The sequence below is a fragment of the Drosophila elegans genome, unplaced genomic scaffold (assembly GCF_018152505.1).
Source record: "Drosophila elegans isolate 14027-0461.03 unplaced genomic scaffold, ASM1815250v1 contig_208, whole genome shotgun sequence".
Classification (NCBI taxonomy): Eukaryota; Metazoa; Arthropoda; class Insecta; order Diptera; family Drosophilidae; genus Drosophila; species Drosophila elegans.
Window position 1 is genome coordinate 16,889,738 of NW_024545578.1, and position 13,174 is coordinate 16,902,911.

Consider the following 13,174-nt stretch of genomic DNA (forward strand, 5'->3'; position numbering starts at 1 on the left):
GATAGATGCTCGTTTATTATCTATTTGGTGACCCAACATTGGACCCGCCTCGGGTATTATATAACGCGAAGATCTGCTTTTGACTCTATACGTTAATTGCATAATTCCTAGGGTTTATGATTAAAATGTCACAAGCCAACGAACTAGCGGGCAACCCACCAATAAAAACCGCGCTTGAAGTTGGTCAAACTCAAGTGATTAGTAAATAAAAAAAAGTGGCTTTCTTTGTTTATGTTTATGTAACCTGAAAGTGGAGATGGGGTACAGCATCCCTCTAATTGCGATCATCCCACAGCTAATCCCATGGCTTTTATTTACCTTTCCTCTTTCTTTTGTCGCTACCACATTTATTAATTAATGTATTTTTTGTGGGTCCCCTAATTTGCATGGTACAATGAACAACCAAATTCATTTCTCATTGCATCACTGATTGTGCGATCCAATTGAAAATGTGGTCTGTAGTGGGTAACGTGGGTTGGATTTTAAATTTACAGATACTATTCCAGCTGTTCGTAGAGAACGCCAAGTTTTGTTGGGATGCCTTACGAAACAGCATTCTAATCAGCTGGGAAATTCCAGCTAGAAGCTTCAGGTTCCTCAATTTACTCGACTTCAACTGTTTACTTTCTCAAACGGCCTGCCCTAATAATAAACTAATTAATAATTCACGATCTTGGCTTACCTTCCAAACTTTTTTCCCCGGTAAACCAGTTTTTTTTCTTGCTGTTTTTAACCTGCGCATATTAAAAATACAAAACTAATAATCATTATCTGCTTTGATTCACAGCAGAGACGCATATTCTTCTGCTATAGTGATCGTAAGTACAAATAAATGTGCTAAACATTTAATTTCCTAATAAAAACATTATCAATGTCAAACCAAAAATGTAATTCATTATTGTGAAATGTCATATATATTAAAGAGCTGCTTCTATATGCCGACTAATTCATTTAATTTAGCGATAAGAATGAAACAAACAGGTCAATTTATTTGTAGTCTAGATGGGTATTTTGAAATTTTACTTATCAATTCTTGGCAAATGTTAAAATTAAAATAAAACTCAAAGCAATTAGCTACTTTTGAAACACGGTTTTATAGGGAAAGTTAAACTGTAGATAATTTTCTAGAAATATAATACGTTTTAAAATTATAAGAAATGTAAGCAAAACTCTATCGCTGCAAAGTAAACGAAATAAGAGTTGTGTATATATGCATTATATATAGTATCATTTGCTTTAGGGCCCGGGGCTTTCAAGTTTTACGATCGGGGTTTTTTCGCCGACTATAAACACCTCTGCTGAAGCTTAGCTAAATGGAAAAACAAGAGAGAAAGATGCGCTTAGCTTGACTCGCAAATTGGCACCCGGCTTTGGATTTCGGCTCCGTCTCCGGCTGGAACTACTGCGAATTTATTTGGGAGCCGGACGGGTTTTCGGGGGATGCCGTGTGCTACGAGGTACCAAGCGGCGAACTGGCACCGTCTTAGGCCTGGGAATTGTGTAAAATGAATACAGAAAAATACAGCAAAATACAGCAAAATACAGCAAAACAAACACACATAAAACACAAACTAAAAATGAATGAAAAAAAGGCAATTCAATGCAGGTATCGGACGGATACATGCGAGTATCTCAGAAATACAATGTGCCAGTGCCTAATAACTGAACACAAGTTGATTTTGAGTGTCTATGTGAAAAATAAAATCAAAACAAATCACAAAAAGCTCATAAATAATAGCCACAAAAACTGAACAACAGCAGCGACAACAACAAAGGTTTTCGGTCGTTAGCGCAGTTCGCCATTTTTGCTTGGCTAAAATTAGCTAATAACGATAAAAAATGGTAAACAAGAAAACCAAAATAAACTGAAAAAGTTACAAGCATATGAAAAGCAAAGGGAATTTAAAAATCAAGCTGTTTGCTTGGGATTTTGATGGAACTGAATGTACAGAAAACATAATTATTTAATTTTTAAGAATTTTCAAATTATTCACAATTGTCCCCTAAATATGTTTATTGATATCAATGGTATTTACAGTTGTAAATAAGTCAGTAATTTGGGTTAACTGTAATGTTAACTATAAATAGTTTAAAAAACCATTGGCAAATTCTAAGCTTGTTTTGTTATTAAAAACAAGCAGGTTTTAAGCCCTGTTATAGGCTAACTAAAATTCAAATTTTTTCAAGAAGGTTCCTCTAAAAAATAGACCGACTTGCTTCAGATTCCACTTCATTTGTTTACAACTTTTACCCACTCAATTAGGGATCCCAACTTCCTAGACCCGCAGCTAATATTTTTATCGCTTTTGATGTGAGTCCGTCACGGGAGAGTGAACGAAGCAGTAATTACAATTGGATTTCAAATGCTTCAACGACAACCGAGGGGATTTTTTTAAATTTTTCATACGTGTACTTCTGTATATACTGTATTTGCCTCTCGGAGAAACTGCGTTCTAAGAATCAAGCATCTTTGCCCCTCTTTTTGTGCCTGTTATTGGAACGAACGTGCGAGCGTCGATTAACACCTCATCGTTGGAAACTAAGCTCATCCGGAGTTACCTGTCCAACTGCCCCGCAATCTCTTCATCATCCCATCCTTTCGCAGATGGGCATGTGATGAAAGCATGCCCAAATAAATTAAGCCAATTTGGGCAGGAACAATAGAAGTTTTTTGTATGCCTAGCAGTCCGTAAATTGACAGAGATCTTCATTCGTGTTGTACGTGTTTTCCCCTCGGTTCCTCTAAATCTGCCAATTAGCGACGCTTACAGGTACACACAAATGTATATAAATTAACATGGATATTAATGAATATTGTTAGGGATACTGAAACACCCTCACGGAGGTTCGTATACATTTATCGGTATCATAAATTATTCGAAAAATGTTGACAAAACTTATTATTTGAGGATTTTTATAATACATTTTTCTTGGTCTATAGTTACATATCCAAAGTACTTCTTAAAAAATAAATAAATTCGATGGCTGCCAAATTCAAAGCGATATAGGAAAACTAAATCTTTTTGAATCCAAATACTTTAATACAAAGATTGTGATTGTATCAGGGTATTACAAATCTTTGCCTATTGATCGACTCTTCTGTAGATGTTGATATTCATAAGGTAAAAAACTCTATGAAAATAAAAGAGTACATCCAGCATCGATGCTTTATTAGTATCGTTTGCTCCCCATATATCTTTTCGTTTACATTGTACTCCACTGCAATTATCACATTTTTCGAATGCGGACTTGTAAGTTTTCTAGTTCAGCCAGCGATCGCAGCGAATGTCAATGACTCGTCATTGCTCTAAGCTTTTTGGATTGGAACTGCCGCTGGCCGGAGCATTTACCGCTCCCATTTGTCAACGCCGGCAAACAGCCACATCTAAGTACTTACTCGTACATACCAACGTGCCGCCCTCGATGCCCATGGAGCGTTGCGCTTTTAACGCTTCTCAGGTATTAATTGCCGGCCAGATCACGAAAATACATATGCGGGTGGAAGAAAAATTAACTACATTTGTAGCTGTACATATTTGGCTTAATGTGGCATTCAAAATGTTAATTGAAAAGAGTTACTGTACTGGAGGAAGCAACTTTGTAGCTGTGGGCTACTAAGGAAAGTGATTTATGAAAGTTTAGGCGGAGAAGTCCGAGAAATACTAGACTGAATCGATTTTCCATAGAAGCAAAAAATAATGAAAAGCCTTGTCTTATCATTTATATAAATCGTATCCATATACAGGAAGTTATTAAATGATTAATGATAATGCTGCAAATGAACGCAGAGTACATCATATTGAATGCATCGTTATGAGGTTTTTTTAAGCCCTTTTTATGGGAAGATGACTTTTTCTTATGATATTAAAGCTTTTGTCTCACCTTCGCTGATTTGTCCCCTTCTGATCTTCAGGACAAAGCAAACCAAAGTACTTTACTGCCCAAGGCTTTCGCACCCAAGTGCCAAATTCGAGAAGTCTCGTGGTCGCCAATATGTGGGCTCATGAAACCCCAAAGTCAAAGCCCTGCTTGAAGACCGCCAGTGATGGGATACAATGAGTTTTGTACGCAGGTTCAACTCAAGCGGTGCTCGGGGACATCCGCGTTGATTTTTCGACGTTCCCAAACAATGGTGGCAGTTTTTTTCGCCTTGTTTTTCATTGCGCATCCACTTAGCAGTTGGAGATTTTCAAAATGAGATAACACGTTACATTTTAGGGATGGGGTTTTGGGTTTTGTCTTTTGGGCGAGCTTTAACCGCTGAGAAGAAAAATCGCTTTAAATGCAGGAGATTATGCCGGGCGTAATGATGGGGTGGGACAAAAGTGAGCAAGGTTATTGTGGGTCGCCACAAATTAATTTGCACCTTTCGCCTCTGCTGCAGCGCAGCAACTGAGACGGCGACGGCGACGTCAGCAGATGTCGGGACAGCAGCCGGTGAAAGTTGCACATGCAAATCTACAAAAGAAAGAAAAACTGCGAGCGCTGTCGGCAATTAAAGACAACTTTGTTGCACTGGAAGGAAAACGAAACATAATGACTGTGCTGGAGGTATTTAAAAATTGATTTAAATTTTTTTAAATAAAAAAGGGTGGATTGGAGGATTGGACAATGACCAAATTTGAATGTTGTTTGCGCATTAATCCCTTAAATTGTCAAAAGAACACTCAAACAAAATTATAAGTGAGATAAATTCTGAAAAAGTCTACCTTTAGATGAGGTTCAACATAGTTTTCTGTTTTAAAAATAAATTGATTTTTTTTGGTTTTATATATCTGAAAACTAATATGACGCATTTTAAAAGTTGTTTACAAAACACTTCTATATCCAACTTTATTGATTTTTTAAAGGGTAAACAGCGATGGCTTTAAGTTTAAGGCATAATTTGTTAAAGTTCAATTTAACACTTTTAAATATGTTTGCAAATATTTTGATCTCCGATTATAAACTTCTTGCTATTACGTCTAACATTTTTTCAGTGCTAAGTAAGAGCATATCGTGACTGCAAAAGTGCAGCATCCAGAGCAGGCTCTTATTATTTTTTGATGCATCTCAAAATGCCACAGGGAAACTTTTTCCGTCTTTTTCGAATCTCCCTTAACCGGCGGCCAATGTCATAATATTTGCGGATCGACGGGTTTTCCACGATGCGCTTGACTTATGTATGTGCGGGCCTATTGTATATATTTTCTGACTGTGTCTGTGTGTTTAGCGGGCAAAGCGATACTCGTAATTTGTCATTTATTTGCACTTCGCATTTGTGTGATCGCCGCTTGAAGTCAGTAGGAAGCGGAAATAAGTGCAGTTTGAAGCGGTAAAGTGCATTTTGGTGTTTGATTGCGTTTCACACAGTTACTGGAACTCTTCATGCATGTTAAAGTCGGTTGTTAAGTAAAGCTAAGTTGGTTTAAATTAAATTAGAGCTTACCATTTTGTAACGGTTTTGACAGTGTGGCAACGCCGAAAGTAAGCAAGAAATCGATAGTCCTCGTTCACATTAAGAGAAAGCGATTGCTAAAATTCAAATTATTTGTATCGATATTTATATTCACCACAGTTATCAAAAAGAGCAAGCCATGTATGTATGTGGGAGTTTATTCCTGCCAGAGATCCACCAGAAATTCATTGTTGTACTGCTAACATGATTTGCTGCGTGTGCCTTGTTTTCTGTCATTTTTAAGCAAAACCGTTTTTACATTCGAAATAAATCAAAAATTGCGCTATCCTTGTGTATAGAAAACAGCTGTTGTTGTGGTGGCACTAACCAAACATCCCTAAAAATCGATAATTTTCGGTATTTTTTCTAAAAACGTTGGGAGCGAATGATTTCTTATCGCACTTATTTTAAATGCGGCATTGAAACTTATGGGATTTCCTGTGTAAATAAATGCGCATGAGGCTAAATGCGTTATAATGCAACAAATTGATTATTTATGTCACACATCGATATACGAAGAATTCGGTGTGACCGCTTTTTGTTGGTAAATTTTGGTCTTTAGGCGGGCAACCTGACGGGATTCGGAAAGCAGTGTTGACAGATTAGCGGTTTTCCCAATAGACTTAGAGGTTTTTTGACGGTCTAGGTTATATTTAAGAGGGTAATAATTTTAAGGGTAATTACCTAATTTGTCAATAAGACTACAATAAATTTCAGTAAATGTTAAATATCTTTTTGTCTCTTTCAAAATAAAACATGATTTTTAAGGGGGGAAATCGGGGTTCTGAGGGATTATTTAGTAAGAAACAAAATTTTTCATCTGGCAACACTGTTATAGCAAAAACATCCAAAATGATGGCATAAACATTATTAAAAAACGTACATGAAACCGCAACCGCCCAGCTGGTGCACCGCTGCTACCGACGAGGACGTCCGCCCCCGCCGCTCAATCGATTTTAGCGCCCGGCGAGGGGAAGCGCAGCGTGGAAACTCAGCAACAACGCGGCGCCGCCATTGAGAAAGCGAAAAGAAGAGCGTGTGCTCCCGCACACAACAAGAAAAACGCAACGAAAAAGGGAGTGAGAGAGCCGATTCGAGGTCGCCGGATGTGAAAATGTCGCAAGCAGTGGGAGGATCAGTCGCCGGAATGGAGGAGCTGGCACCTGGCAACCAGTCGAAACCGCCGGAGGATCTGCAGGACAACGACACCAATAGTCTGGAGCCGGGCGAAGTGGTGACCCCGCCCCATAATCATCCGGGTAGTCCCGCCCTCAAAAAGCATCTATCCAAAGACCTGATGATTGGCAAAACACTGAAAAAGATAACCGGTGGCATGACGGTGGAACCGGCACGCAAAGAAAACGGCTCGATGGGAACACCGCAGAAGCAATCGGAGGAGGCGGACGACAGTGAAGGTCTCTACTCGGACTCGGATTCATCGGGGGAGGATCTCAAGAACCTGGAGGATGTGCAGAAGGCCAGGAAGGAGAAACAGGAGGAGGCTGCAGCCGCCGCCCTTCCGCAAGCACCGCCCACGCCCTTCCTGGGCATTAATCCTTTGAGATTCCATATGAGGGCACCCTGTTTTGAGTTCCCCCGCATGGGCTTTATGCCCCGGATGACCAGGGGCGGGCCCAGGGGCATGCGACCGCCGTTTTTCGGTCGCCCGCCCACGCCCAACCGCATGGGATCACCCATGATGGGTGGGCCGCCAGCTCAAGGACCTTCGCCGGGATCATATGGACAACAGGTACCACCTGGACAAGCAAATAACAGCAATACAGGACGTTGCAAGCGACCCCAATCGGATTTGGCGTAAGTACCTAACATATTTACGAAAAGATATCAAGTTATAAAAGTGTCATTTTAGGTGGACAGCCTTGCAGCCGCCCGTGTCATTTGTATTCAATCTAGTTTCCGAGTGCTCGAATTTAAAGCATGAGAATTGCAGATCCAAAGCGGATACGGCAGCCCCCAAATCCAAAGAAGCCACCAGCGAAACAAAGGACAAGTCCACAGACCAATCCAATGAGCAAGATCGATCCATGGGCAAGACCAGGGAAAAATCCCAGCACAGAGATGCCGTCAAAGAAAAAACCAGAAAAAGATCCCGAGGAAAAACTAAAGAGCGGTCCAAGGAAAGGGATTCAACCAGAGGAAATCCAAGAGAAAAATCAAAGGACGGGGATTTAAGCAGAGGGAAGACAAGGGAAAAGTCGAAGGAGAGAGATGTAAATCGAGGGAAGACCCGAGAAACCGTCCAAGAAACGAATCAGGCCAGAGAAAAAAAAACGGATAGATCGAAGGATAGAGATCAAACTGGAGGTGAAACCAGAACGTCAGCAAGGGAAAAGTCTCAAGTAAGTGCTCTAACTAGAGGAAAAACGAAAGACCGATCCAGGGAGAGAGATCAAACCAGGGCAAAGACACCAGAAAGATTCCAGGCCAGAGATCATGCCAGCGGAAAGACAAAGGACAGGGATCACACCAGGGCGATATCCAGAGAAAAACGTAGAGAAAACTCCAGGGAAAGAACGGGAGCTAGAGACAAGCACAGAGACTTTTCCAAAGAAAAGCTAAAAGAACAATCTACAGAGCATGCTGAGAAATCTAGGGAGGAATCCAAAGACAAATACAAAAAAATGCATGAGGAAAATCACAGTAAAAAGCAGCGCGATGGATCTAAAGAGAAGATTAGAAGACGATCTAGGGAAAGAGTGCATGAGAAAACCACTGAAAAAGTTCGAGATAAGGCAACAGAAGAAGCGAATCAAAATAAAGATATAGAAAAGTCATCAGAACGTACAATAGATAAACTGCCGGGACTATTAGTCGAAACACTAGACGAACGTTTCAAAGAAAAACAAAGAAAGCGCTCCAGAGAGAAATCCACAGCAAAATGCTTAAAAGACAGCGTTAAGGACAAATCCAGAGAGCACTCGAGGGAAAAACCAAAGGAAAGGAAAGATGAAAAGTGTAGCGACCTTTCGAGGGAGAACGAGTTTGGAACTCCAAAGGAAAGGGGTATGGATAGGCCCAGGAAAGCAGCAACTCCGCATTATTCCTCAAATGAAAATACCAGGGAAATCGACCACAAGTCAAAAAGAAAGGACCAGGCCAATTCATCCTGGGAGGGGAGAGAAGGAACTCCTCCAACGACGCCTCCTCAGGTGCAACAGATTCCACCTGGCGAAGCTTTAAGGCCCAAGGGGTACGATATTTTTGCCGACTCACCTCCAAGACCAATCACTGCCGTTACAGCCCCAGCTGTATTTATAGAAAGGAGCACTACGCCCCCCTTAAAGGCGGCTTCTGTTTTCAAACCCGATAAACTGACCCCACTGCTCAAGGCCAGCGAGATTCACAGCAGGATAGGCGCCCTGCTCGAGGACAGCGACTTGCATTTGGAGGCCCTATTGGCCACCAAAGAGCAGCTGTTCCGCCGCACTAATGAATACAAGGAGAGGAAGGAGGCGCCCAAGAAGATTAAAACAGAACCTATGCCAAATAGCAGCAGTAGGAGATCTGGTAGTGACAGGGTAGTGGTCGACCACCATAACAGCCAGTCAAGACATGTAAATCCGTTCAAGCGTGAATCAGTATTAAGCGAAAGGAAGTCTTCCCCGCGTCCGTCGAGCAGGGAGAGACGTCTTCAGAGAAACGGCAGTCAGAGTGAAGAGGATTGGGATAAAGACCTTGAGAGAGGCGGTCATGGCAGTCGGTCCCAACCAAGGCGCAGTGAGGAGTACAAAGAAATCAGCATAAAGATTGAAAAGGACCTGACGCCACCGCCCCAACAACCCGCCCTTGCTGTACCCGCCATTAAGATCGAGCGCAAAATCACGCCCCCCAGGGAGGCGGAGCGGGAGATCCTGGTCAGGAACGGCGCGGTGGCGGCCAATGCACCTCCACCAGCAAAAGAGCAGGAAAGTCCCGATACGGATGACTACATCGATAACTGGGAAAACGACGATTCAATGGCCAGTATGCCGAAGAACGCTCCGCCCGCTACTCCGACTCCTACTCCCACTGCTGCTCTCAGTCTCCATCTCAATACCTCTCTGAATGCCACGCCCCTGCCTCCGCCAGCTACTCAATTCAATGGCGACGATGATGATTCGAATGCCCTGTGGAATGCCAACAGCACACCACCTCCTCGAGCCAAGGATGCGGACCTGCCCACCAGCAATATCCATGAGTTATATGACAAATTCATGAGTAGTATTAAGATGTCCAACGAGGATTTGGAGACGGAAACGGAAGCGGAAACCCTGGAGGCCTCCAAGAACAGTTCCTTGAGCAATTCCACTGCCGATGAAAGTTCCTCGGGCACTGAGACCTCCTCAACAAGTAGCAGTAGTAGCGAATCCGGCGATGATTCCAGTCCAGAAGATGAAGACGCCAATGAGGACTCTTCGGGTGAGGAAACACTCCAAATATCGGATAATTGCAAAGCCAATCTAGATGATGTCCCTGGAAAAGAGCAGCAGCAAAAGAAGAACAGTGTCAGCAAGGATCTGCGCAAGCTGAAAAGTCTCGAGGACAATCTGGCCAGGATTCAAATGATGCGGGAGAACTACGACGCAGGCGATGAGATTTCCGAGGAGCTACTCAAAATGGAATCCCTATTTCTCATGCAGCGCAATGCCATCATGGATAAGTATCGCAAACAGGAACTGAAGAGCAATGCAAGTGAGGATCAGCAGCCAGTAGATGAACAAGAAAACCCTCAGCAACCGGTGGAGATTAAGCAGTCCGCTTTTCCCGTAAACAACATCTTCGATGCCAATCGTGAGGCAATCAAGCTGACCATCTCGCCTCTGAAACTCACAAGGAAATCGGCCATTTTCGATAAGGATGAGCAGGAGCAGCCCGAACCATCGAAACTCGCTGAAGAGTCCCCTAAGCCGGCGCTGCAAAGGCCACCCAAAGAGATAGCCATTGTTAAGCCCACGATTGTCAAGTCCCGATCGAAGCCCAGGATATTGAGGAGTCCACCGCCACCGGCAGGACATCGTCGCCGTTCTCGTTCGCGTTCTATCTCCAGAAACAGATCACGCCGACGCGGGTCGAGGCCCAAGTCTCGTTCCCCGAGCCCCAGACGTTGGCGTCCTCCGTCGCCGAGAAGAGGATCCAGATACGGTAAGAGGATTGGAGGAGTAACCGTAGGAGGCATCAAAATAGGGCGAAGTCACAGCAGGAGTGTGAGTAGAAGTCGTACGCGCAGCAGAAGTCCAAATCGACGGAGACGACTGCCACCGATCGTTGGGCACAGGAAACGTGGCTCATTGTCTCCTGTCCCAGCCAAAATGGCTGGACCTCGGTCACCACCTCCGCGACCGCGCTCGCATCACTCGCTAAGTCGGGACAGGGATAGAGATCGAGAGCGGGACCGGGAACGGGAACACTTCTCTCGCTCACGATCACCGCTGCCCTTCAAACCGCCATCGCCACCGATGCGACGCAGCTGGTCCAAATCCCGCTCACCAACCAGAAGGAGATCCTACTCCAGGTCGAGATCCCGCTCCATATCGCCGAGAGCTCGTTCACCCACTGGCGGAGACTTCATGAACTATTTCGAGGAAAACCAGGGAATGGAAATGGAAGCGGCTGCCTACTACTACAACATGTCGCTGACCCAGCAGGAGGATCAGGATGCGATGGGTGAGGGCTATGACATGTATGCCGCCTACATGGACTCCGCCTACAACATGGAACAGGCCTATGCCCAATACTCCGAAGACTACTCCAGTTCCTATGGCGATTACATGGGTGAAATGGTCAGTGCATCCTCACCGCAGCCACCGGGTTCTGTACTCAGGGAGCTGCCCATGGCACCAATGGTTCCCATGGAGTCAATGGCCTCAATGACTCCCATGGCACCGATGGTTCCAATGCTGCCGATGGTTCCCATGGCGTCGGTGGTGCCGGTTGCAGTGCAAAAGGGGAACGTTTTGGAGATAGTGCCCTCCGGCGATGACATTATGGAACCGCAGGAGAACCTACTGCCAGCTGCAATAGAGGAGCCAATTGAGGACAAGAGGTAAACTAGAAGAATTCTAATAATATTCTATGAAAATCCTAACTATATAAATTTATTCCAGTAAACCCAAGCGAAAGAGCGTAAACTTCGTGGACAATGTGCTGCCCACTTACGAGAGCGACAACGAAGATCGCGCTGCGGTTGGAATGGCGGTGGAACGAGCTTTGCGGCAATACCAGGAGCGTCGCTCCCAAGCCGCCGCCAAACTGCAAATGATCCGCGACGAGCTGCTTAGTATGCCCCCGCCACCGCCACCTCTGACACCCAAGCCCGACAATCTGGAGAAGCCCGTGCTGGTGCAGAAGAAGCCCAAGTTCCGGTACTTCCACTTCGATCCCATCAAAGGAGCAATAGTGAAGACTCACGCACGAATGCTACGTTCACCCAGCCGCCCGCCCTTCGATCCCAAGCACTTTGCCATGCTGATGAAGACCGGTCGCCTGCCACAGTTTCCGCCCGGATTCCTGCGACACCGCCCGCCAATGATTCCCGCGCATGTGGATCCCGCCACGAGATCGGCCATGCTGAAAGAGTTCTTCAGCAAGCATCCGCCACCACCGCTGCCGATGTCGTCGATGCCAATGCCGGATGGGATGCCCTATTACCTGAGTGGACCGCCTCCGATGCCAAGTGGAGCTGTACTCTCTCCGGTGCCAGTTAACGTGCTGCCTCAGCCTATTCCCGTACTGGATGGAAGTGGCTATCAGGGCTATCCGCAGCCGGTTGCCATGGTGCCATCGCCAGTTCCGGTTCCTGGTCCTGTTCCTGTTCCTGTTCCTGTACCCGTGCCGCTACCTGTGCCCGTGCCCGTGCCTGTTCCAAGCAACTCTACGCCACCTCCCGCGACAATAGCTCCCTACTTCACACCACCACCTCTGCCCGAGCTGCCAATTCTACCCGAACTGCCGACTCAATTCAGTGTGAGCTCGGTGCCGACCATTACGGAAATCATGCCAGTCGATATACTGCAGAAATTGGGACCTCTGCCGAAAACTTTAGACGTAGATGATGGCGGAGGAATATGCAGTCCGGAGGAAGCCGGCAACGATCTCAAGGAGGCGGAAGCAGAGCCAACCGAACAGCCAGCGGTGGACGTTAAGCCGCAGCTCCTTGTGGAGACCCAGTAGTCGACCAATATCCTGATAGTTTGATTATTTAGCCAATAGTTTCTTTAGATAATTTTCTCTAAAACTACATGCAAAGTCCGTTATCCTTTACTTTAAGATTTACTTTTTAAAAGTTTTGTTTTAAAATTTTTTTTATTTGACCATTTTGTAAACAAATCGCATTTATTGATAAAAGTCTTGCTAGGTTTATTGAGCTCTAAGTTTGTATGTCATTTATATATGGTTCCACTTTGACCCAAGTTCATTGATTTCTACAAGAAAATAAAATTGTAAATAGTTCAATGCGCTTAAGAATTATACATGAAACACAACATTACGCAACATCTAAAATATATTGAGTCATTTAACATATTATAACGAAATTCTTAACGAAATAATCTAATATTAAAATCTTTATGAGTCGAGTGCGTGTGAGATTTATAGTGTGGCGTGAAACTATAAGAATTTGTTTGAATGTACAAAATACAGAATTGAATTACAAATACTTAAGCCTATGCGTTATATGAGTCTTTGAAAATATGAGAGTAAAATAGTTTCACTATTTTGATTGGAGAGCTCAACAGTTAT

General features: G+C 44.1%; 1 protein-coding gene across 1 annotated transcript; it reads left to right on the forward strand.

Annotated features, from left to right (window-relative positions):
* Positions 1-6,242: 6,242 nt before the first annotated feature.
* Positions 6,243-13,096, forward strand: LOC108147506 (serine/arginine repetitive matrix protein 2). The gene is made up of 3 exons (XM_017274073.2): positions 6,243-7,252; positions 7,308-11,480; positions 11,542-13,096. The coding sequence occupies exons 1-3, from the start codon at positions 6,552-6,554 to the stop codon at positions 12,605-12,607; spliced, it is 5,940 nt and encodes a 1,979-aa protein (XP_017129562.2). The 5' UTR covers positions 6,243-6,551; the 3' UTR covers positions 12,608-13,096.
* The last annotated feature ends 78 nt before the right edge of the window (positions 13,097-13,174 follow it).